This window comes from Anomaloglossus baeobatrachus, chromosome 8, assembly GCF_048569485.1.
Source record: "Anomaloglossus baeobatrachus isolate aAnoBae1 chromosome 8, aAnoBae1.hap1, whole genome shotgun sequence".
In the NCBI taxonomy this organism is placed as follows: domain Eukaryota; kingdom Metazoa; phylum Chordata; class Amphibia; order Anura; family Aromobatidae; genus Anomaloglossus; species Anomaloglossus baeobatrachus.
This window is the reverse complement of record NC_134360.1, coordinates 244545098-244572923: the sequence shown is the minus strand read 5'-3', so window position 1 is coordinate 244572923 and position 27826 is coordinate 244545098. Positions and strand designations below refer to the sequence as shown.

At 42.6% G+C, this 27826-nt stretch overlaps 1 protein-coding gene across 5 annotated transcripts in view; it reads right to left on the bottom strand.

Annotated features, from left to right (window-relative positions):
• Positions 1 to 27826, bottom strand: part of ST3GAL3 (ST3 beta-galactoside alpha-2,3-sialyltransferase 3) — a 363061-nt gene that overhangs the window by 162254 nt on the left and 172981 nt on the right. For all 5 annotated transcript variants that reach the window (XM_075320480.1, XM_075320479.1, XM_075320481.1 and 2 more), the window contains one exon: positions 15720 to 15762. In XM_075320480.1, the coding sequence (XP_075176595.1) occupies positions 15720 to 15762 (43 nt within the window). The remainder of the gene's footprint in view (positions 1 to 15719; positions 15763 to 27826) is intronic.

Genomic DNA, 27826 nt, shown 5'->3' with positions numbered 1-27826 from the left:
GCACCTATGCGCCAAGCCAGATACTTGACCCTAGGTATCCTTAGTGCTGGATTCTAAATAGGGAACGGGTGGGATGAACTCTTCGTCAACCCCACCATATGCTAAAGGAAGACACAAGGAGGACACAAGGGAAAAGTGCATGATTTACTTATCCACAGATGACACAGGCAGGAGTTCAGCAATGATACTACAGATGAGAGCGAGCCACCTGCTTGCAAACAGAGCTAGAATGAACTGAATAATATCACCAACACCATGTTCCAAATTATTATGCAAATTATATTTTTCTCTGATTTTCCTAAATGGTCGGTGCAAATGACAGTCAGTCTAATAAAAGTCATCACCCGTTAGAGTATACATCGAATTTTATTGAAGCAACCTCCCAATGATAACAGTATAATCCTCCTGTTCCAAATTATTAGGCACAGTAGAATTTCTAAACATTTTATATGTTTTAAAGAACTGAAAATGCTGATTTGTGGAATTTGCAGCATTAGGAGGTCACATTCACTGAAATAAAAAGCTATTTAAATCTAAAACATCCTAACAGGCCAAGTTACAGGTAACATAGGAACCCTTCTTTGATATCACCTTCACAATTCTTGCATCCATTGACCTTGTGAGTTTTTGGAGAGCTTCTGCTTGAATTTTTTTGCATGAAGTCAGAATTGCCTCCCAGAGCTGCTGTTTTGATGTGAACTGCCTCCCACCCTCATAGATATTTTGCTTGATGATATTCCAAAGGTTCTCTATAGGGTTGAGGTCAGGGGAAGATGGTGGCCACACCATGAGTTTATCTCCTTTTATGCCCATAGCAGCCAATGACACAGAGGTATTCTTTGCAGCATGAGATGGTGCATTGTCATGCATGAAGATGATTTTGCTCCTGAAGGCACGTTTATGCTTTTTGTACCATGGAAGAAAGTTGTCAGTCAGAAACTCTATATACTTGCAGAGGTCATTTTCACACCTTCAGGAACCCTAAAGGGGTCTACCAGATGTTTCCCAAGGATTCCGGCCCAAAACAGGACTCTTCCACCCCCTTGCTGACGTCACAGCCTTGTTGGGACATGGTGGCCATCCACCAACCATCTACTACTCCATCCATCTGGACCATCCAGGGTTGCTCTACACTCAGCAGTAAACAAGACTGTTTGAAAATTAGTCTTCACGCACGTCTGGGCCCACTGCATTTGTTTCTGCTTGTGAGCACTGGTTAGGGGTGGCCGAATAGTAGGTTTATGCACCACAGCAAGCCTTTGAAGGATCCTACACTTTGAGGTTCGAGGGACTCCAGAGGCACCAGCAGCTACAGATATCTGTTTGCTGGTTTGTAATGGCTTTTTAGCAGTTACTCTCTTAATCCGATGAACTTGCCTGGCAGAAACCTTCCTCATTCTGCCTTTATCAGCACGAACACGTATGTGCTCAGAATCAGCCACAAATCTCTTTACAGTACGATGATCACGCTTAAGTTTTCGTGAAATATCTGTTTTCGTCCCTTGTCCAAGGCATTGCACTATTTGATGCTTTTCGGCAGCAGAGATCCTTTTTCTTTCCCATGTTACTTGAAAACTGTGGCTGCTTAATATTGTGGAGCATCCAGTTTTCCTTTTATTGGGCCTCACCTGGCAAACTAATTATCACAGGTATCTGAGATTGATTTCAGTGACCAAAGACCCCCGGAGACACAGAACCATCAATTGAGGATCATTATTAATCGCTAAGACACTTGCATCCAATTTGCATAATAATTTGGAACATGGTGTATTTAATCACCAAGAGAATAGTGATGATCAGCGGCTGGGTGGAAGGAGAGCTCCTGCTGGGTCCAAAAGGGGGAGAGATGAAAATCCAGCAGGAAAGCTACTTATTACAATGAAAACTGAAAAGCAGGAACAATAGAAAGTCATGGAGCATTCTTGTGCACCCAAACGCTGTGACCTTCTATAGCCAGAAATCACATGACTCTCTGTCACCCGTGACATTATCTAAGACTAACACCCTCCATAATCCGAACCTCACACCTCTATCCCCAAGACTTCTTTCGTGCTGTGGCAGTTTTCTGGAATGCACTACCCCAGATAATTGTATTAATACCTAGCCCCTACATTTTTAATCATATCCAATAGACACATCTTATTAGACAGGTCAATCACTTCCCTAATCTAACTTTCACCAAGTGCTGCGGAATATATTGGTGTTCTATAAATATTATTTTTATAGTTTTCACATACCCATAGACGTATATGGGTAATTTTGATCTATGATAGGGATTCAAATCTGTCATGTGTCGGTGATATTTGTGTGGGCCTGCGGTCCTCAAAAAAAAACCTGCATATGTGAACAACTCCATAGACAATGATAGGTACAAGTTCTATCTGTGAAGACCAAGGATAGAACGCGTCTGTGAAAAATGGACGTCAGAATGGCCATAAGTGCGAGGGGCTGAATACCCCCATCACTTCCATTATTCTGCTTCATCAATGAGTAATGTGACAACGATGTGATTTTTCTCCAGACAAAGGTGGAGACAGAGTTACATAATGGCGCCACCTTTTGTCCTGTGGCCTAGTATCTGGATTGTCGCTCTCTGGCCCTGGGCAGGAGATCTGCAAGAGCCACAAAACCCTACAAGGTCACATTTCTTCTTAAAGCGATACTCCACCTAATATAGAAAATGAGGATGACTAATACAAACTGCCCGGGGAATGACGAGACTGACGGCACGCATCAGTGTGAGAACGCGGCTCTGAGTCATGTCTGACAGGCCGGTTGCTAGGGAAGCAAGGCCTAACAACTACAGTCCCTAGTAACCGGGCCACCTCAGATTACTTGAGTCACCAATTTAATAAGACTTGTAGGGACCAAAGATTATTATTTCAATTAGGCATCTTTTTTTATGCCATGATTAAATGGAAAATCTGACGCCATAAAACCGGCTTTGTAAAGAACAAAAAGAAAGGAAGACACTCGCCCACTTGCTCTTTGGGTTGCACCACTTGGTCATAGGCCTCCTAGGATCTGGTATTTCTTGTCCTACTGTTATACTGCATATTTTATGTGGGATATTACACTAAGGACATTATACTGGAGGTTTCCATCTAAAAAAAAACCCCCTCTTCTTGATTGGGTTTCCAAGTGTCACCTTAGGGCTATTGTGTCACCAGAGTTTTGCACAAAACTTGCCGACTGTCATGGTGGCGTTAGATTCTGCAATGTGAACAGAGCCTAACACTCAATTCAATGGTTTCTATGGTGTCTCTGATCAACTCTGGCTTCGACCTGCTTTTTGCTCATTCATAGACAGGTTAGCAAGAGTTAACCTCTGCTAGCCTGCTTGTTACAAAACCAATTTTAAATTTTATAGTCAAGAGGATCACTATATTGACCAAGAAAAACCTCTAAAACGAATTCAATAAATGTGACGTTTTAGAGGTTTTTCTTGGTCAATATAGTCTGCTTGTTAGGCTTTTTGACCACATGTTGTAAGGAAGTCAATCACTTCTGCTCCTCCTTTTTATGCTGGAGGAAAGAGTCTACCTATGTCAACTATAGTTTATGCTGTGTTCGTCTGTGAGTTGTGGTGTCCCAGATTTGCTGGAGAAAGAGTTGCTTTGTGGTTGGAGTTGTTGTGCAGTTGCCCTACGTCTTCTTGTTTCCTTCCTGCTCTTGTTTTCCTCCTAATCTCTTGTTGTCTTATACCTCTGTGTGTGCTATGTGACAGAGTTTTGGTTTCCCACTCTTTGTCTATTTCTGTGGGTTAAATTACACTCCTGTCCCGGCCCCCCTGGGGGAAGGGGTATAAGATCAGGGCTGGTCAGGAGTAGGGCCAGGAAGGAGACTCAGACATCACCACCATTAGGGGTATCTCTGATAATAGGGATAGCATAGGGCCACCTAGTCTGAGGGTCAGCTTAGGGGCCCCGGTTTCCTGCTATCCCCATAGTCCCACGTTACATACTGTTCATACATACATTTGCTACTTATTATATAAATTAATCCATTTTTATTGCTATATATTATAGTGGATTAAGGTAGGTTTTCAGCATGTGTTATCTTGTAGCGTCCTAGTTATGCATGATTGTCTTTGAACTGTTTTTAATCTTGTTTGTACATCTTGTATCCAATAAAATATTGGCTTTTTGATATTAATTAGTTTTCAGTCCTCTTATATGGTCTTGGTGCCTTTGATAGTAGCGGCTTTTCTTTTTGTTCTTTACAATTCTCATTCTGGTACATGGCACAATTCCCATTATATCCGGTGGTGCCAGTCTAATAACCGGCTTTAACGTGAATACAGACTACTGAATCATAGAATAAGGTTTGTTAGTATAGTATCCATGATCAGTTCTTTGTGGACAGGTTTGCATCCGCCTTGCAGAATTCAGCCCTTTTACCTTTATTAGTAGTATTTCTCTAGTTTAAGCTTGTATATTTAACAGTCGGCTGTAATAACCACTTCTGGCACTATATAGTGACGTGAAGGTGACATATGCATTCCTGAAATCAGCCAAAAATGGATCCACACATTGTTGACTATTTTAAGCCATTTACCATTTAGTAGACGCCGCTCTCAGGCTTGTCAGGCTATTGGCAAAAAAAGAGAATGTGCACTTTTTATAGAAGGGTAAGGCTAGACAAAACTTTTTAGACACTTATGTATATGCAACCCTTACTAAATTCCCATGGCCAATAACAGTCTGGTCAATAGTATTGCATTTGATTTTCTATAAGCTAAACTCAATGGCCCAGTCCTTACTGGAACACAGACTGGTATTAGCAGCAGCACTTAGGGACCTGAAATTAGCAATGTATAGCCCACGTTGCCCAGGCACCTTCCTTAAGAGGAGGGTGCCTTAAATACCTGATGCCTCTCAGCCATAGGCTGAGAGGCACTGCCAAGTTAGGGCTTACTGGCCCTTTAAAAAAAGGTGCGTGTGCCCTAAGAGCACTCCCAGGAGGCCTGTGTGGCGTGTGCAGACCCTGGGAGGCACTGTCAGGGACCAAGCACAGAGAGGACACCGCTGAGTGGCCGGGAGGGTGAGTGTGCCAGTGTCCCTGCCAAGGGAGGGCAACAGGACAGTGCAGGGATGCCGGTAAGGCCGGGGTCAAACTTGCGTGTTACTTGCACGGGGATCACATCGCATCACCCAGACTGCGGCTCTCCTGACAGGAGCAGGTCAGCTTCTTGTATTTCTATGCAGCTGCAAACTCCTGTCAGAAGAGCTGGCGACCGGTCCAAGCAGTGCGATGCGATACGATCCTTGTGCGAGACACAGGGCTTTACACAGCAGTTTGTTATGTTACATGATTCCTCCGAATGTCTGATCCCAAATTAGACACCCTGAGGACGTGAGAGCTGCGGCTGCTCCTGCACCACCTCCGGATGTCAATTACATCTTAAAGAGGTGACAGTAAAGTGGCTGGGATTGCATAATAATGTTAAGCAAGTCCCGGGAGAGCCAGTGCCAACTCCGCTGGAACAGTGCCAGCACCGGAGGCGAGTATAGGTGATATTATATTATTTGGGGGAAACATACTAATTGAGAAGGGGTGATCCGAGCACTGGACAACCTCATTGATAAATCTATACTTCTACATCTTTTTTTTCTTTTATATTATACCAGAGAACACATCTGTTTCTGGACCTGGATAGACACAAACAACTGTACTCGAGTGAAGTGGTGTATAGCCGCATCCAGGGTTGTAGATGTAGACGTTTCTTACATTAATAAGTTGTAAATAACCGCAGCTGATTTTCTCATTGGACGTGAGTTATAAGTATTTACGTGTTATCAGCACTTTAAATAATAGATCACATCATAATACTCAAGGGATGAAAATACGTTGTGCAGCTCAAGTTTATCTTCCTGATAATAGGAAACAGACGTAATGAGACTTCTAGGAGTTTATTGCACTGTAAGAGAATCCGGCCTCCTCTCTGCCCTCTCTGTCTTTTCCCATATGATTCGGGGTCTTATAGCAAGAATTCACTAATTGTAGCCGTGATGGGAAGTGAGGAAGGAGAAGCGGCAGCGAGGAGTCAGCGAGGCGCAGGCTGCGGGGATGAGTGAAGGCTCTCTTGTAGTGCAGATACAATAGTAACTCAATATGGAGTCAGGCCCAGGACACACAATGAGACGCCATGTCACTGGATCGCCATACACGCATCCCACCTATCTTTCTGCTTCATTCATCCGACAATGTATGTAATGTATATCCTGTGTACACTTTACACCCAAATATCAATGTATACAGGTATTCACAACCAGGACAAGCAAGCCTAAAAATTACCTACTGCTTAAACCAGGTCTTTGTATTAGATTTATATTTTCTTAATATTTGGCAATTTATTTTTTTTTACTTATCGCAGTCTGTATTAAAAAAAATTATATATTATATACACACACATTTTTATATATATATATATATATATATATATATATATATAATGCAAAAAATAGGAGCAGCACTTAACCTGTTGTGGTGCAAAGTCCTTCCAATCAGTCTCACCCGATTTCAATGACCAGCAAAAAAATATATGAAACTGAAATAGCTGTTGCAAAAACCCAAATTGGTATAAGTAAAAAAGGTTAACATAACAGATGTGCCCAAACTATATATATATATATATATATATATATATATATATATATATATATATATATATGTATATATATATACAGTTAGGCCCAGAAATATTTGGACAGTGACACAATTTTCGCGAGTTGGGCTCTGCATGCCACCACATTGGATTTGAAATGAAACCTCTACAACAGAATTCAAGTGCAGATTGTAACGTTTAATTTGAAGGTTTGAACAAAAATATCTGATAGAAATTGTAGGAATTGTCACATTTCTTTACAAACACTCCACATTTTAGGAGGTCAAAAGTAATTGGACAAATAAAAAATATTTTGTTTGGGTTTGGTTTATTTTTAATATTTTGTTGCGAATCCTTTAGAGGCAATCACTGCCTTAAGTCTGGAACCCATGGACATCACCAAACGCTGGGTTTCCTCCTTCTTAATGCTTTGCCAGGCCTTTACAGCCGCAGCCTTCAGGTCTTGCTTGTTTGTGGGTCTTTCCGTCTTAAGTCTGGATTTGAGCAAGTGAAATGCATGCTCAATTGGGTTAAGATCTGGTGATTGACTTGGCCATTGCAGAATGTTCCACTTTTTTGCACTCATGAACTCCTGGGTAGCTTTGGCTGTATGCTTGGGGTCATTGTCCATCTGTACTATGAAGCGCCGTCCGATCAACTTTGCGGCATTTGGCTGAATCTGGGCTGAAAGTATATCCCGGTACACTTCAGAATTCATCCGGCTACTCTTGTCTGCTGTTATGTCATCAATAAACACAAGTGACCCAGTGCCATTGAAAGCCATGCATGCTCATGCCATCACGTTGCCTCCACCATGTTTTACAGAGGATGTGGTGTGCCTTGGATCATGTGCCGTTCCCTTTCTTCTCCAAACATTTTTCTTCCCATCATTCTGGTACAGGTTGATCTTTGTCTCATCTGTCCATAGAATACTTTTCCAGAACTGAGCTGGCTTCATGAGGTGTTTTTCAGCAAATTTAACTCTGGCCTGTCTATTTTTGGAATTGATGAATGGTTTGCATCTAGATGTGAACCCTTTGTATTTACTTTCATGGAGTCTTCTCTTTACTGTTGACTTAGAGACAGATACACCTACTTCACTGAGAGTGTTCTGGACTTCAGTTGATGTTGTGAACGGGTTCTTCTTCACCAAAGAAAGTATGCGGCGATCATCCACCACTGTTGTCATCCGTGGACGCCCAGGCCTTTTTGAGTTCCCAAGCTCACCAGTCAATTCCTTTTTTCTCAGAATGTACCCGACTGTAGATTTTGCTACTCCAAGCATGTCTGCTATCTCTCTGATGGATTTTTTCTTTTTTTTCAGCCTCAGGATGTTCTGCTTCACCTCAATTGAGAGTTCCTTAGACCGCATGTTGTCTGGTCACAGCAACAGCTTCCAAATGCAAAACCACACACCTGTAATCAACCCCAGACCTTTTAACTACTTCATTGATTACAGGTTAACGAGGGAGACGCCTTCAGAGTTAATTGCAGCCCTTAGAGTCCCTTGTCCAATTACTTTTGGTCCCTTGAAAAAGAGGAGGCTATGCATTACAGAGCTATGATTCCTAAACCCTTTCTCCGATTTGGATGTGAAAACTCTCATATTGCAGCTGGGAGTGTGCACTTTCAGCCCATATTATATATATAATTGTATTTCTGAACATGTTTTTGTAAACAGCTAAAGTAACAAAACTTGTGTCACTGTCCAAATATTTCTGGCCCTGACTGTATATATATACACACACACATTTAGCAATTTTTTAGTTGCTTTTTTTTTTAGACTACACCTGTTCTTACAGGAAATCCATATAATCCATAATGAGCAGATTTGGATCTTATCTGTTATATTGAGGCATCTACTGATCATTGTGAATGGTGGGGAACGCTACGATTAAAGGGCTCACAGCCAGAAACGTGTTACGGGAATATGTACAAATTTTAATGGATTTTGATTAAACATTGTTCAAATTGTAAGACGTGCTAATTCTTCTTCATCTTTTGCTTCTAATCGTAAGACCGAAGTCAAGCGGCTGGGATCTCTGCACCTCTAATTAAACAATTCAGAGTGATTGAAGTTGTGAGGCTTGTCCTCATTTTAAGGGTCACTAGGCTGTCTCTCAAGCTAAGGGGCCCTATGCTATCCCTAATCCCAGGGATACTCCTAATGGTGGGGACGCCAGAGTCCCCTTCCAGGCCCTGGTCCTGACCAGACCTAGTCTGATTTTCCCCCCACCCTCTCCCACTAGAGAAGGAAGGAGGAGGAGAGTGATGTTAAACACAGATAAAAACCAACACTCTGAAACTCTGCACACACATGCACGCACACACACACACACACACACACACACACACACGATAAGACAATAAGAGATTTAGGAGGAAAACAAGAGCAGGAAGGAAACATAGGAGGAAGGACCCAGCCAGTATATATAGGTGGGCTGCAGTGTGATAGGCTGCCTTACAACAGGTAATCAAATAGAGCAAACAAGCAGACTAGCAGAAATTAACTCTTGCTAGCCTGCCTATGAATCAGCATACAGCTGCCCGACACCCGAGTCTGCCTGCGTTGCTCCCAGACACAAGAGAATCTCTCAGGCAGAGTGTTAGAATCAGCAATCTGAACAGTGCACGACGCTGCCATGACAGTCAGCAAAGTTAGAGAAAATCTCCATGTGACAAGTGGATCCTGTGTTTATAGATGTACCGGAATAAATCACTGTTACAATCATGCCTTTGCTGGTAAAGAACCTGCTGAAAACTCTTCTTGTAAAAATCTAATAAAGCCCCAGTGACAAGCTTACTATTCTTGTTTTTTAATAAAGATCATGATATAAAAAGGCAACATTTTTTCTTTTAAAATGCATGTAATGCAAAAATCCGTTTGAAACAATAGGTCAAATTATATTTTGTGCAGCGCAAAAGATCATTATTCTCAGTGGTGCATTGTACTGGGTCACAACTGGAGAACAATGGCAGCCTATGTGCATGAATAATTTATTACGGATCGCCCAGTGGGCATCGTTTACCACCGATCAGCGGTGGATAAGTGCTGCCGATCGGCACTCGTAGACTCCATCCGACAATGACGCCAGGGTGGAAGCGCTGTGCAATGACAGGACGGGACTTATGCAGAATGTGACTTTTGCTATATGTTTCTGATCATCATCTGCACAGATTAATCAAAGGCGAAAACAGAATTATGTTTCCACATTAATGTCTTTGTCGTCAGATCTGTGACCGCCTGGTATCAATTATGTAGTTCAGTTCCACCATACTGAGCGGATCCAAGACGGTCACTGAATAATGGCTGCAAGGTAAATATTCCCAAATTACAGACCTGTGTGTTCAACACCATCGTAAAAATAATAAAAAAAAAGATTCCTGTAGGATTTACAGCTGCTACAGGTGACAGCGAGGCATTATAATACCAGGTTTATAGTCAACGGCATGTCTGGTATCAGGGAAGGGGTGCACAGCTGGAATGTATGAGGCGGGAGCCCTGTCATCTGGCGGATAAATCATCATGAATATGGCGGGACGTGGCCCGAATCAGCTAATGCCAGAGACCCCCTGCAACAAGGAGATGAAGCGTAAATCATAAATTTACCATTTCCAGCTAATGCACTATGAGATGAGATGGATAAGAAGCTGCAGATGTGAGGTTTCTATTAGAGCGAGGATGGAAATATAAAAGAAAAAATCACAGTCGCCTATCAACACCTAAACAAAATCCTGCTTCTGCTCCCGTATCCAAAAGAAGATCTGTGTAATCGAGACATGTTCATCATCTGGCCCGGCAGACATTTTTCTACATAGGGCAATGGTCAATATAGTTGGTCGAGCGACAGCAGATGTCTTCCCTGGTATAATCACCGCCACATCCACATATGCTCCTCAATATAATGTCATTATAGAACCACCAGCAGATCAAAGAAAAAGGATCAAACTACTGTAACTTACATCCTCTACTATTCCACAGGCTCCAAAGAGGTTGTCCACCACCTTTTACATTGACGGCCTATCCTTAGAATAGATCATCAATGTCTGATCGGCCGGGGTCAGACACCCCGCATCCCCGCCAATCAGTCATTCCCGGTAGCTGCAGCAGGAAATGCTCAGTTCCGGCGCTGCTCCGTCTTCTGATAGCGGTCGTGGCCGGGTACAGCACATCCGACTCCTATTCTAATCAATGCGAAATGGATGTGCAGTACTGGCCTCTATCAGAACACGGAGCAGCACCGGAGCTGAGCATTACTGGCTGCCTGCGGTCGCAGCCAGACTGAAAACAGCTGATCGGCAGGAGTGTGGGGTGTCGGACCCCGGCTAGTCAGATATTGATAACCAATCCTAAGGATAGACCATCAATGTCAAAGTAGTAGACAACCTCTTTAAGTCAAAAGAAGGACGTTTGCTCCTGCGTTATCTACTTATGAAATAAAGATTTTATTGCTTGCAGTAAATCGAAGCTCGGACCCGAATATAAAAAATAATCCTTAACTTAATCCAGAAAAATGAAGATTAATTTTCATCTTTATCGTTATCCGTACGTCTTTCATTTTTATATATCAAAAGGGAATAAAATTCATGAGACCAATTAAAATTTTTATGTTAATAATGGCAATGTATCTGTAAAATCAGCAGATGCTATATGGTTGATCCGAATAGGAGATGATTTTATTTGTAGACACAATGTGCACACACAGTGCGTTTTTCATGCAGATTTGGTGCAGATTACCGTAAGGTCCATATCCGCATATCCTAGCAAAGTGAATGATACTTCTGAAGTTTTGTGTGCACGTTGCTTCTTTTTTAGGGTACTTTCACACTTGCGTTTTTTTCCTTCAGTCGCAATCTGCCGTTTTGAAAAACAGCGCAATCCGTTAACGGATTCCGCTGCTTCCCATAAACTTGTATGGACGACGCATTGCAACTGATGGTCCTACATTGCATCTGCCGGCTGAAGCTGTGTTGCATCTGCTGGGCGGAAAGAACGCAGCATGTAGCATTTTTCTGCGCTTCCCAGAGCGTCAAAAAAACGCAATGTGCTGGATTCCATTGGCGTCCGTTATTTTTATAATGGAAGCCTATGGTGGTGGAATCCGTCAGAATCCGTCATTTGACGGATTCCTGTGACGGATCCGTGTACACAATTGCGCATGCTCAGTTGAGTAAATTGCTGAAAAAAAAGCTACAACGGTTTCCGTTGTTTTGCAGGATCTGTCGCATCAGTTGTGCCACTATATACAACGCATCCGTTACATCCGTCACACAACGCAATACGACGGATGCCGCACAACGCAAGTGTGAAACTAGCCTTACTTGCAGATTTGGTGCAGAAATAATCTGCAGCATTGTTTTCTTTCCTGCATTTTTTAGCCCTTTCACCCAATTACTTCATTATGAAAAACACATGGCACAAAAACGCAAAAAACGCACCAAAAAGTATGCATATATTTGGTGCGTTTTTTTGCTAGAAGGTGCAGATTTCATGCAGAAAATTTCTGCACCAAATCTGCAATGTGCACACATATCCATAGGGCTTTTTCTGCAGCAAAGCCTGCTGTCTTGGCAGTTATAAGCTGATTCAAAAAAGCAGGTTTTGCTGTATTTTTGCTGCATTTCTGGTGTCATTTGTCTACAGTACATGTTTAAATAAAGTTAGTTTCATTCACCACTAAAGTAGCAAAAAACCCAGTTGAGTTTTTACATTTTCTCATTGCTTTCAATGGTCGAAAAAAAGCTGCAAAAACACTGAAAGAATTGATGCTGCCTTCTGCAAAAACGCAGCAGTTTTCCATTTCAGTTAAGAAAAAAAAATGTTCGCATGAGATTTCTGAAATCTCGTAGCTTTTGCTGCTACTGTAAAAAGCAGCTTTTAATTTGCATAAAACTGAAAAAATGGAGCAAAAAAGCAATGTGTGAACATACACATAGACTTATGTGAAATACGGAAGAGACTAGTACGTGCTGCAATTTGTTTCTACGCGGACATATGGGACCATGTGAAATAAAATGTCATCTAAATGAATAACACTGATCCCAAGGCTGTCTGTGTGAGGACAGATTTTCCACAGACATCACTCAAAGAAAATACGCTTGAGTGGACATAGCCTTAAAGAAATAACAAATAATCATTGTATAGTTATATTGGCTTTTAATGGATAGCTGAAATAAGGAAGTGATGTTTAATGGGAAGCGTCCAGGACTATCAGGCCTCTCATTCTTTGGTCTATCATGGCTGATGACGAGACCTAGTTCTTGGACACTGACTACTCAAAGGGAACCTGTCAGGTCCCCAAACACTAAATACCTGCAAATATGGGGTTAATCTTTGGGTTCATAGCGCTCTAAAGCTGTACGGCCACATGTCGAGTATTTAGTGACTTTTTACCTCAGTATTTGTAGCCAAAACCAGGAGTGGGTAAAAAAATGCAGAAGTGGTGCCCGTTTCTATTATACTTTTCCTCCGATTGTTCCACTCCTGGTTTTGTTTTACAAATACTGAGGTAAAAAAAACCCTCACCAAATACTGAAGTAAAAAATGGACCAAATACTGAGGTAAAATACTGACCAAATGCTGAGGTAAAAAAGTCACCAGATACTGACCATATATTGAGGTAAAAAAGTGACCAAATACTGAGGTAAAAAAACCGGACCATATACTGAGGTAAAAAACAGACCAAGTACTGAGGTAAAAAACAGACCAAATACGGATGTAAAAAACGGACCAAATAATGAAGTAAAAAAATTGACCAAATATGGAGGTAAAAAAATGACCAAATACTGAAGTAAAAAACGGACCATATACTCAGGTAGAAAATGGACCAAATACTGAGGTAAAAAAGGACCAAATACTGAGGTAGAAAATGGACCAAATACTGAGGTAAAAAAGGACCAAATACTGAGGTAAAAAAGGACCAAATACTGAGGTAAAAAAGTGACGAGATACTGACCATATATTGAGGAAAAAAGTGAACAAATACTGAGGTAAAAAAAAAAGGACCAAATACTGAGGTAAAAAACGGACCAAATACTGAGGAAAAAAACGGACCAAATACTGAGGTATAAAAAGGACCAAATACGGATGTAAAAAAATAACCAAATACTGAAGTAAAAAACGGACCAAATACTGAGGTAAAAAATGGACCAAATACAGAGGTAAAATACTGACCAAATACTGAGGTAAAAACGAGCGATATACTGGAGGTAAAAAAACGGACCAAATACTGAGGTAAAAAACTCACCACATACTGAACGTGTGAACATGGGAGTCTATATATTATAACTTAATAACAGCCCTTGGATTGTGCGTTAATCAAGAAAAGGGAAAAGCAGAGAAAAGGAGGAGGAAAAGGAATAGGAAAAGTTTTGGAAAGGATTCCCTTTTCCCCAGAAGCAATAAATAATTAATATGTTTTAATATTTTTTATTTTGTAGTCTGAATAGGGGTTTACAGGAATCAGTACTGCAAATGGGTGAAATGATGATGATTGCCAGCAATAACTTTTAAAAAAAAAATTATAATAAAAAAATGTTTCAGAACTTCTAAGAGTCGTATTATACCACAGTATGTATGTGTGTGTGTGTATATATATATATATATATATATATATATATATATATATATATATATATATATATATATATATATATATATAATACACATATAGATCACATTTTTGGTGCGTTGTAATTTTTTAATTTTTTTTGCTTAGTTTATTTAATGTTTTAGTTCTGTGTGTTTACTTATACTATCATTATTGCCGTATATAGCGGTCTTGTTATTTCTAATGTGTGTATGTGTCTGATGAAGTGGACGGATCGTCTGAATCGCGTAGCCAGTTACACAGCGTTCCTTACTTGGAGCTGGTTGCCGGTGTTCCCTCCCTGGGCAGCGCCCGGATGATGCCGCCTCTTGATTTTCCCGCCAGTCCTTCTCTTCAGCTCTGTGTGTCCACCTTGTGAACTAATGCTCGGGGAGAGCTCTTACGCAGTTTGGCTGCGTGCCCATGATCAGTGTTTGCAGTGTTTTGGACGCAGCATGCTTCAGCTGCGTTGTGCAGTACAAGCATAGTGGATGGGATTTCTAGAAATCCTGTGCCCACAGTGCTTGTTTTTCTGCAGCAAACACTGACCTGCGGTGCGTGTTTCCAGGCCACAGCATGTCAATTGTTTGCTGCAGAATCACATGTGTCCTCCGTAGGGAGAACACAAGCGAGAGACCGCAGCGCACTGAACCCTGATCCTAGGCACAAGCAGCTGCAGTCTCCTGCGGAGGAGACTTGTGGCCCCACAGGTCAGGACGTCATCGTGAGACCTGATCGTGGGCACATACCCTTACCATTGATGTGCACAACTATTCGAGGTGAGCAATAGCTCTGTTTTTTTCTCCCTTTTCTCCTGCTTGATGGATACACACATGGAGTGCTTCTGTCTGTTGTAGTTTGATATATTTCAGCCTCAGACAGTGGCACAGCACATGATCATCTGTTACTCCATTCAGCTCCCTTTCTCTGACACTACCTCTGTGAACCCACACCCAATCAACTTTATTCTTCCCGAAGCCTCCGGCTTTCAGTCACAGGTGCACGGCTGAAACAGTTTCAGTCACTGCTCAGTATCCAGTGAGCAATGGCTGTAACTGCATCTGGCACTGACTGACAGCCTACATTGATCTACTGTAGAGTTGGCTGTCAGTCGGTGCTGACGCATGGTTACAGCTGTGGCTCACTGTATACTGGGCAGTGAGAAACTGTTTCTGTGACTGAAAGCCTGAGGCTGAAGGGAAGAATAAAGTTAATTTCTTCCTGGTAGCGGTTGATGGCTGGTTTGTTTTAAAACGCTATTAATGTGCAGGTTAACCCCACATCTGCAGGTTAATAACGTTTTTTTGACATGAAAGGTTCCCTTTAAGGGGGTTATAGAAAAAAGGCTTCAGGATTTGAAAGAACAAATCCAAAACTGCTTCCTAGAAGATGGCACTGTCCCATAATGATTTGTAATATAATGTTTCATGTAGTCAGAAATTGTTTTCCAGAAATCAGAACATATAATAGGAAAGCCATTACACACCACAAGCAACAAGGGAATGAAGAACGATTTCACTTACAGCTTTGAATCCAGTTTAAGTAGAAATCCGAGACGATCATATTCTGAAAAGGAAAAAATAAACGTATAGTTATGAAATAATATTACAACTTACAAGCCTGTGGATGGAAACATGGTGATTATGGAACGTGGAAGAGTGCGGCAAGCTTTCCCGGTTTAGGGACTGTTCACACAGGGAGGATTTGCACTTTGCAGACCCACCGCGGACTGAGGATAATGAGCAGCAGAATCCGCCACTGACTCAAGATTTCTGCTGCGGAGTGGAAGGTGGATTTGCTCCAAAGTTCTTTGAAAAAGCAAATTTTTGGCCCGTCAGCAGCTAATTGTAACAATATTGAGAATGCGGTGGATCCTATAATCTGCACTTCATAATCTGTACGGAAATGTTATCACAAGATTCAAACTCACATGAGTTGTCACATTAAATATTTTGGTACAAGCTCCTTAAATCCTAAACATATGAAATCCTTTCCCCATTCATTTACTTCTTGCTGAGTTTGTACTTGGACACAACTAATTCAGGTGAGTGAAGCTGCAGTGCAAAGCATGGCAGGTGAGCAAAATAAAAGAGAAGATATAGCAGGCTTTTTAGACAATACACAATGCAGTAAAGATCAATAAGCGGAGCTGAAAAGCAAAAACACTGAACATAAATGTCAGTTATCATCATTTCCATGTCCCTAATGTGGCTCATGATATAGCCTCTTATTATGAACAAATTGGGGCTAATTTTTTATTTTTTTTTAATTATTATTCATTTATTTAACCCGTCATATTTCCAACAACCGATCTGTTTGTTTTCCGGGAGATGATAAGCGGCTGCTAGAAGACTCAGAGCGGCTCTCTCATTTAAACGGAGCCCCTTCTGAGCCAAGAGATCCTTTAGGGAGCTTTTTTGAGTATGCTTAAAATATAAACCCTACTCCAAAAATAATCCCTAGTTGTGATTCCATATGAAAGTGTCCAAGCAGCTAAAACAGTTAAAGAATACAGGCGGACTCTTCATCAAAGAAAGTAGACACCCCCAAAAGAAAGCAAACACCATAAAAAGAAAGCAGACCCTCCCCCTCCAAAATAAAACCCGCAGTCACCAGATTAAAAAAAATTACAGTTGGAACGTGCCGATGGTAGATGGGCTCTCACACAGAGATCTGGGTCACTGTCAGGTCCCTCGCTGTTCCAGCTGCATTGTACTGCAGCTATCACACATAAATCGGGTATCAGTATGACTCTTCACAAGTGATACTGCTTCTGGTCACCAGGGGGAGCCAACCGCTGTATAATGCAGGGAGATCTGACAGCGACGCAGATCTGTATGTGAGAGCCCATTCACTTCCAAACGATGTTTGTTTGGGGTCTGGTAAGTGCGATTCTTTTAGGGGGTGTCTGTTTTCTTTTGTGGGTAAACTTACCAGTACATAGAGAATAATAAATTTAAGCAGGTAATTGAAACCTTAGTAAATATGATCTGTACCCACCACTATAGGACTCGTTCTGGACACAAAATGTTGATGTTCCAGAATGTGATGATGGTTATATTTGAATAAATGTTGATTTTTTTTTGTTTAAGAATAAATGTGGATTGTGATTCATGGGAAAATATAAGACGTCCCCTGAAAATAAGCCCTAGTGCATCTTTCAGAGCAAAAAATAATATAAGACCTGGTCTTATTTTTGGGGAAACACAGCATGTATGAACCCGAAGAGACCCTGCAAACCCAATGTATAAGACCTTGGGTGGAAACCAATCCATTGCTTTCAACTGATCACTTCACATTGCTCTTCCAATTTTTTTTTACCCCCCAGCCATGCTTTTATAGTTCACCTGCAGATGCTGCATGAACATGCCACAATCCCAGTGTGCAAATCATAAAGGAAAAACACAGAACACAGAAAATAGCCAGATATCTCTCCGGGAAGGACCTAGCCAAGGAGTGGCTCTTTACAGGAGACCACCATAACCACCATATTAAGTGTCCCTTTTAGTCAATATCCAGCTCTTGACGAGTTTAAAGATATGACAAGGGAATTACCAAGGCCAGGTATCCATCCACAGTCAGCTGTTTCGGGGTGTTGCCCCTCATCAGTGTGGAGTAGGATTCTGGCCAGGTGGGAGCAATGCCTAGTAGACCAACAAGACAAAAGAATCACTGATCTCGGGGAGACCAGCCAGAGAAAACACTGCCGGCAGCCAACGAGGGCGCTCAACACAGTGAAATCCTAGGTGCATTCCCAGTGTTGGAATTCTGAAGTCTTAACCACTGAGCCACCTTATGCTACTAATTGGTAGCACTGACAAATGCACCGTGCTGCTCAAATATTCTGTTGTCTCGTGTGCCCAAAACCTAGAAAGAACGATGTGAGCCGTTCCCTTACGCCGTCTCCTCATCAGTCATGCCGTTTCTGGGAAAAATGGTTCACTAATATTTACATAACGATAGCATTACCGATCACTCATGTAATGTATATTTTACACAACGACTAAGAATAGGAATCTGTATAATGAGGAGTGTGCCGATAGGGCTCCAGCCCCATGACCTGCAAGGATTAGAGCAAGATATACATAATGAAAAGCCACCAATGCAACGTGCAAAACCAACCGGCCAGCGACGCGTGGGAAGAACAAGCCTTCAGAGCAACATTTCTGATCCTTCAAATGGGCATTTATAAAAGCAATAATTCTGTTATACAAGAACAATGTGTAACTATATATGGGGGAGGGAAGCAATAAATGTGCGGTGTATGTTTAGTTAGCAAACGGATAAACCAAGTTGTACGAAATATCACAATTCCCATAGTGCAATATACACAGTGTGGGCACAATGGTGACGTATAAAGTATCACTAAAGACTCCGAGTCACCCGGTGACGGGTCCCTCAGCAGGAAAGGGTAGAGCAATAATCCTGATCACATCTCTTCTTTTACATATGAAATTAATCAAAGTTCCTCTTATGAAATTCTGGATAATACAATCATGTTTCCTGCTATTTCGTTCTCACTCGGGCACAATTACATAGTCTGCAATGATATGGCATATTTTCACTTATTTTTCAGTAATTTTATATATGAAAGAAAACTGCATAAACTAAAGTAGTTCCTCTATAAAGATATGTAGCAGTGCTTAATACTTTTCCATATTACTGGATAAAAAGTGATCTAAAACGACATCAGATTTTTATGAGTCTTAAAGGGATTGTCCACTAGTAGGACAGCACATTCTCATTCCCCATGTGCGCCCCCATAAATATAAGAAAGACTATACTCACCTGTGATGTCGCAGCGGTTCCAGCAATATTAGAATTTACATTCCCACGTGACATTCTTAACACATGTGAGCTCTGTAACCAATCAGCAGTGGCAATAGGTGGCCAGAATTGCTCAGTTTTGGAGCTGTCTAGTCAACGGGTACTACACATCCGTCTCCAATTCAAACCAATAGGAGGCAAATGTGAAGTACCCAGCAGTGGCCACGATCAGAAGACGGGACAGCTCTGGAACTGAGCATTTCTGGTAGCCTTCTGCAGCCGTCGGTACCAGGAACAGCTGATCGGTGGGGATGCGGGGTGATGGACCCCGGCCAATCAGACATTGATGACCTATCCAAAGGATAGACCATCAATATACAAGTAGTGCCCAACCTCTAAAGGGGGCTTTGCACGCTACGATATCGTTAATGTTTGGTCGTCGGGGTCAAGTTGTTAGTGACGTACATCCGGCGTCATTAACGATATCGCAGCGTGTAATACTTACCAGCGACCTTAGGCGACCTCAAAAATGGTGAAAATCGTTCACCATGGAGAGGTTGTCCCAAAGTCAAAAATCGGTAAGGGTTGTTTAGCGTTGTGGTTCATCGCTCATGCGGCAGCATACATCGCTATGTGTGACACCGCATGAGCGAGGAACGTCTCCTTACCTGCCGCCGGCCGCAATGAGGAAGGAAGGAGGTGGGCGGGATGTTACGTCCTGCTCATCTCCGCCCCTCTGCTTTGATTGGCCGGCCGCTTAGTGACGTTGCGGTGATGTCGCTGTGATGCCGAACGTCCCTCCCCCTTGAAGGAGGGATTGTTCGGCAGTCACAGCGACGTCGCCGACCAGGTAAGTATGTGTGACGCTGCGTAGCGATAATGTTCGCTACGGCAGCGATCACAAACAATCGCATGCGCGACGGGGGCGGGTACTTACACGGTCGCTATCGCTAGAAATTGCTAGCGATATCGCTACTGTGTAAAGCCCCCTTTAGTGTGTTTGGGATGAGGTTCCCACACGTTTGGTGACTGTACTGTGATCCCTCTTTCACACCTGATCCAAGTTCATGACTACAATAGGACAGGGGCTGCGATTGTACCTGGGCCCTGGAGACTAGAAGAGCCCAAAAGGTCTTTTTGACCCAAGACCAGTCAATAAGGATGATCGAATACCTCAATTATTCGGCTTCGCGAATATTCGACGAATAGGTCACCGCTATGCGAGTATTCGATGCGCAATGTAAGTCTATGGGCTGCAAAGGGCCCATATATTGTTTTTGCATAGGGGCCCTTCTCTGTCTGTGTCCACCAGTGGCCCTTTGCATCACTGAAGAGGACGGCACAGGCATGGCGTCCACATAGGATGTAGTGAAGCTGTATAAATTGGTTACATATGATGACAATTTACTGAAATGCAAACAAATCAAAATTATATCTGAAGAGCAATTAAAAAAAACAGTATAAACTTTATTGTTTAATCAGATGGGTGCAATATAGAAATCTCCTCGATATTTCCCTTCAGGCACCGTCAAGACATAAAACAATATACACGGAGCCCAGGAGCATGTCAGAGGTTTGCAGCTGATCCTGACAGCCGAGCCGATTAGTTCTCTATTCCTTGGAATTGCCTCAAGGCAAAACATGAGAAGAAGGAGAGAGATGCCAGCACAAGAGCTTAATGTCTGGCAGGAGATTGTAACCACTAACCTGTCAGCAAGGTACTAAAGAAAGGGAGAAAGGGGGAGGAAGGGGGAGTAAGGGGGAGTAAGGGGGAGGAAGGGGGAGGAAGGGGGAGGAAGGGGGAGTAAGGGGGAGTAAGGGGGAGTAAGGGGGAGGAAGGGGGAGGAAGGGGGAGGAGGGGTGTGGAGAAAAGAAGACTTCTGGGAAGCAGATAAAGGAAATCTGAGAGTAGTGAGGAAGAGAAGGTAAGAGATGATGAGCAGGTCGTGTCTTGTGAATGTTCCCTGGGACCACACATCAAACCACAACTGTACTAATACATAAAGTGTACGGTATACAGCCCAAAACGATCCGATCCAAACTCCCAGAACCAAAAGGACCAAAACAGCAGCGACCCTGCTCTGTATCAGATCTGTCCAACGTCATCTGAATGCAAAGACAATGAAATCAAACAAATGTAAATCTTTTATGAACATATTGAACAAACTGCACAAAAAATAAACAAACAGAACATTCCATTAAAAGACACTACATAATATGTTACAATGAGGCCGCACGTCAGACTCCGCCAATATTGACGCCATTCCCCTCCGTCGATGTGATCCATTTTCCTGATCGTTTTTTTTTCTCACCCATGTATGCACCAGTGATTGTGAAAATTTAATGACCTCTTTAATATCAGCATAGTCACTTAACAGAAACAATATAATTAACCTTTCAAAGCTAAACTGAAGAAGTCAGGCTACAAAGCTAAAGTGGAGGTCACATATGGAGAGACTCAACAAAAACAGACAGGTTACTTGGAAATACTTTAATTACTCCTCTACTACTGATTTTAAGGTTGCACCCCACATTCTGCAAGGATATAGCTAGTACCGTATGTACATACATCTACATTACATAAACTAATCTGCAAGATACATCCTGTATTATACCCCGGAGCTGCACTCACTATTCTGCTCACTGTGTACATACATTACTTCTCCTATACTAATCCTTAGTTGCATCCTGTATTATACTCCAGAGCTGCACTCACTTTTCTGAAGGGGGAATCACTGTGTACATACATTACATATCCTGTATTATACTCCAGAGCTGCACTCACTATTCTGCTGCTGCAGTCACTGAGTACATAGATTACTTATCCTGTACTGATCTTGAATTACATCCTGTATTATACTCCAGAGCTGCACTCATTATTCTGCTGATGCAGTCAATATGTACATACATGACATTACTTATCCTGTACTGAACTTGAATTACATCCTGTATTATACTCCAGAGCTGCACTCACTATTCTGCTGCTGCAGTCACTGAGTACATACATTAGTTATCCTGTACTGATCTTGAATTACATCCTGTATTATACTCCAGAGCTGCACTCACTATTCTGCTGATGCAGTCAATATGTACATACATGACATTACTTATCCTGTACTGATCCTGAGTTACATCCTTACATCCTGTATTATACTCCAGATCTGCACTCACTATTCTGAAGGGGGAGTCACTGTGTACATACATTACATTACTTATCCTGCATTATACTCTAGAGCTGCACTCACTATTCTGCTGGTGCAGTCACTGTGTACATACATTACTGATCCTGTACTGATCCTGAGTTACAGCCTGTATTATACCCCAGAGCTGCACTCACTATTCTGCTGCTGCAGTCACTGTATACATACATTACATTACTTATCATGTACTGATCCTGAGTTACCTCCTGTATTATACTCCAGAGCTGAACTCACTATTCTGCTGGTGCAGTCACTGTGTACATACATTACATTACTGATCCTGTACTGATCCTGAGTTATCTCCTGTATTATACCCCAGAGCTGCACTCACTATTCTGCTGGTGCAGTCACTGTGTCCATACATTACATTACTTATCCTGCACTGATTCTGAGTTACCTCCTGTATTTTACTCCAGAGCTGCACTCACTATTCTGCTGGTGCAGTCACTGTGTCCATACATTACATTACTTATCCTGTACTGATCCTGAGTTACCTCCTGTATTATACTCCAGAGCTGCACTCACTATTCTGCTGGTGCAGTCACTGTGTATGTACAGTACATGATCCTGAGTTACATGCTGTATAAGACTTGATACCAATCTCACAAGACAACATGCTCATACTGCCCTAATCCCATAATTTACCTATGGGATGTGTATTAATCTGCATCTCATTCAGCATATCCTTCAGGTCCACTTTCACTGATGAGATTAAACATTAATTCGAATGATGAATTTAACATTATTTGGAGCAGGAAAGTCTCCATTTTTGATGAGCCACACTGGCTGGTTCTCTGGAGATTGCACTGATTAATATCCCTGGAGATGTTCTGCATTTTTGTGTTTCAGGCGGTTCCGGTGTATGTAATGCTGCACAACCACAATTAATTAGAAGATGAACCACAATGTAATGGGGATCAATTTTAAAGTGCGGCTAAGTATGTGAAATGTAACATGGTGACTCATTGCTGAATCACTGGATTAGTGCAAATGTGGCCAGAGATCTCAGCGCTCACATAAGCCTCCAGCTGCAGATTGAGGGTTCATGCACTGCAAAAGGAAGAAACAGGGGGTACAAGTTTATACATAGGAGGGCATTTCATATAAATTGCCAGGAGTTACTTTTAGTGATACTGGACGTGGATATAGTCCTGGTATAATTATATCATTCCAACTGGATAACGTTTGCGGAATCCAAAATCTGAGCAGTAAATTAAAAAGGGGCAAAAGGAGGAAAAGAACTGGAGCTTTCCCTAAATGTAGAATGGCAAACGGCATGAATATAATGTGTCAATTTTAGGATGACATGATAGATGCCAAGTTAGTAAAATAGTCCCTTAAAGGGAATCTGTCAGCAGGTTTTTGCTACCTCATCTGAGAGAAGCATGATGTAGGCAAAGCGGCCCTGAGTTCAATGTATCACATAGATTAGAGTCTGCAGTCACTCTGACACAGTGAAAGATTTGAGATTTTGCATGTAGCAGAGCTCTGAGAGCTGTTCCTTTCCCACAACATCAGACTTTCAGTGTACATTTCCATAGATAGAAGCTGCAAGTCACAGAGAGGGGCGGAGTTGGGCTACAACTCACCTGCTGCTGAGCTCCACTAATGATAAAGATAAGAAGCTTAAGCCAACATTGCAGGTAAACAAAAAAAGACTGGATCTCACAGTCTTTTTTTGTTTACCTGCAATGTTAGCTTAGGCTACTTTCACACATCCGGATTTTTGCTCTGCGGCACAATACGGCGTTCTGCAGAAAAACCGCAACCGGCTTTTGTAACGCCGGTTGCGGTTTTTTTTGCATAGACTTACATTAGTGCCGTATTGTGCCGCAGGGGCTTGCGTTCGGTCCGGTTTTTGCCGCATGCGGCAGATTTAGCCGATGCCGCAGCCGGATCGAACGTTCCCTGCAACGTTTTTTGCTCCGGCAAAAAACACCGCATCGCGCCGCATCCGGCCGCTGCGGCGCATTTTTCAATGCATACCTATGGAGGCCGGATGCAGCGCGATGCGGAAAAAAACGCATCCGCTCACCGCATGCGGTTTTTTCCACTGCGCATGCTCAGTAGCATGCCGCAACCGGAAAAAAACGGACGGGCCGCATGTAAAAACTTATGCAAAGGATGCGGTGTTTTCGCCGCATCCGTTGCATAGTTTTCACAGCCGGATTGAGCCGCACTGCTCAAACCGGATGTGTGAAAGTAGCCTTAAGCCTGAAGGGAAACAGATGAAGGGCTGAAACCTTTGTTTTAACTCTTGCAGCATGTGGTGGTCAGGTTATATTGCAGAAATCTGCTGAGAGAGTCCCTTTAGGGTACTTTCACACTTGCGTTCAGCAGAGTCCGTCACTATGGAGAATAGCGCAGTCCGTTAACGCACTGCGCTATTCTCCATAGACTTCTATGGACGACGCACTGTAACGCAAGTGTCAGCGTTGCATCCGCTGGACGACGCAGCGTCGTTATTTTAATGCTGCGCCGGGCGGGAGGAACGCAGCATGCAACCTTTTTTGAGCAGCGCAATCCGTAGGATTTCACTGCGCATGCTCTCTCTGGTTACGGGTGCAGGGAGCCAATGTAAATATCGGGTAACCAAGCAAAGTGCTTTGCAGATCTTTACCCTCGCTACGTGTGCAGGGAGCCCGACACTTCCCCGCTTGGCTCCACCCCCTCCCGCACTCCACTCCGCATGTATGTACACACACACACACATACATACATACATACATACATACACACACCCACCTGTCCTCAGCGCCATGGCCCACTCGGCTCCACCCACTCCTCACTCCGCCCCCTGCACACATTCTCGGCGGCCGAACGATCAGCTGAGCGCCGGCATGTGAGAGCACTCAGCTGAGCGGCCAGCAGCCGGCTATTGAGAGCGATCAGCTGATCGTTCACAATAGTCTGCTGCCGGTAAAACTGTAAAGAAAAAAAAAAAAGCTTTCCGTTGTTTTGTACGATCCGTAGCATCCGTTACATACGTCACACAACGCAATGCTACGGAAGCCGTCCAACGCAAGTGTGAAACTAGCCTTAAGGGTACTTTACATGCTGCGACATCGCTAGCGATCTCGTTAGCGATGTGAAATTCTAGATCGCAAGTGCGATCTTTCGGAATTGCACATGTGTAAAATGACCTATGTGCGATCTCGAAAGATCGCACTTGCGATCTAGAATTTCACATCGCTAACGAGATCGCTAGCGATGTCGCAGCATGTAAAGTACCCTTTAATTGCTTCTTTTTGCTCAGTCTTCTGCTCAAGGCAGTGTAAAATTCAAGATTATTGTTTATTTTTATCAGAAAAAAGCGCTGGATTATAGATTTTTTTTTAAATATTAAGTTCTTGATCAAAGGAATTTCGCAGTGCACATGAAAATCACTAAAACCATATTGAAAACTCAAACTGCATTAAAATATGTTTGAGGATTTCATGTAAATAAAACTACATCTGTACGATTGATCACCCATTCAGTAGAATTGCCGCTGAATCAATCAGTTAAGCGGGCTTTACACACTGCGATATCGGTCCCGATATCGCTAGCGTGGGTACCCGACCCCATCTGTTGCACGACACGGGCAAATCGCTGCCCGTGCCGCACAACATCGCCCAGACCCGTCACACATACCTGCCTGGCGACGTTACTGTGACCGGCGAACCGCCTCCTTTCTAAGGGGGCGGTCTGTGCGGCGTCACAGCGACGTCACTGAGCGGCCGCCCAATAGAAGCGGAGGGGCGGAGATGAGCGGGACGTAACATCCCGCCCACCTCCTTCCTTCCGCATTGCCGGCGGGACGCAGGTAAGGAGAGCTTCCTCGTTCCTGCGGTGTCACACGCAGTGATGTGTGCTGCCGCAGGAACGAGGAACAACCTCATTACTGCTGCAGTAACAATTTTTGAGAATGGACCCCCATGTCACCGATGAGCGATTTTGCACGTTTTTGCAACAATGCAAAATCGCTCATAGGTGTCACACGCAACAGACGGCATCGCTAATGCGGCCGGATGTGCATCACCAATTCCGTGACCCCAACGAGTTCGCATTAGCGATGTCGTAGCGTGTAAAGCCCCCTTAAGGCTGAAATCACACGTCTATGTCCAATAATCGTTCCTTAGAATGGATCCATTGGCAAAAAAGTTCCGCAAAAACAACTTTCTTGATCATTTTGAAAAATGATTTTTGCAGGATCCGTTTTTTTTTTTTGTTTTTTTTTTTTTTTTAACATTGGAGCCTATGGAGGAAGGATCTGTTAACTGATTGCTATTTATCTTCCTTTTGAAACGGATCATGTAAGAAAAAAACCCAGATCCTTTACTAGTGCAAGAAAAATGGATGCATAAATAGCAATCAAATACCGGATCAGTTTTCCGTAGACTCCAATATTTAAAAAACAAATCAATTTTTTCAAAACAGACAAGAAAGTTGGGTTTGCAGAACTTTTTTGCCAACGGATCCGTTCTAATGGACGATTACTGGACATGAAAAGGGACACTCCGGTCCTGCAAGGTTCGACATGGTGACTGGGACTTGCTGTTACCATAAAAACCTCATATCTACCTGATGATGTAAACCCTGGGCTGATTCATGGCGCATCGCACCAGCTGCCTTACTCCGGTGACCCCTATATCGTCTCTTTACTATAAGCTGAAGATGGAATGCTTTCATGTCATAACATCTATCCGCTACATTCCCGGACGACGAGTTCTCGGGTGCAGGGTCAGTGATATAGAGCAAAACTGGAAACAAAATAAATTCTTCATCCGGCTCATGTGTCCCTGAAGCCCCCTGGATGGAGGTCTCACATACTTCATCTATCACAGAGAGGACACATACCCAATATAGTCTATGTCTGTTTTGTTTTTTTTATTTTGTTGAGTGTTCACAAAAAAGTGGAGAAATATCCAATTTTCATCCGCATCCTGAATAAAAAGTGCACATTCAAGTTTTGGGAGCCGCAAAACACTTGGAGCCCATCCGGATGCCGCTCCAGCTGCATCCTCCATAAGAAACGATTGAGATCCCTCCATCAGGAGTTTAATCTATTTATTTATTTTTGCATATGAGAAAAAAATGCTGAAACACTGATGGTGAAAATGAACACATGGTGCAAAAATTGATGAAAATTTCACATACAAGAAATAAGCAGATAATCTTATCCATCAACTAAATGGCATCAACCGCCAATATAATAATTTCTGGGCTATTTCCAGGCCTTAAAGGGACTCTGTCAGTAGATTTCTGCAATATAACCAGACGACCGCATGCTGTAAGTGTTAAAACAGAGACTTCAGCCCAGTTATCTCACAGTCTTTTCTTGTTTATTTGCAATGTTAGCTTCAGCCTCTCATCTTTATCATTAGTGGGTCTCAGCAGCTTGTGAACTCTAATCCGACTCGGCCCCCTTTTGTGATTAGCATCTTTTGTCTATGGAAGCCTGGTATGGGCCAGGGAAGTTCTCCCAGCTCTGCTACATACAATATCTAAAATCTTTGACTGTGTCAGAACAACTGCAGCCACTAATCTAAGTGATACATCATTAAATTCAGAGTCTCTTTGTCTAGATCATGTTGTTCTTAAATAAGGTATCAAAAACCTGCTGACAGATTCCCTTTAAGGCAAGGGTAAAACATGCACATATTTTTTGTGGATGGATTTTG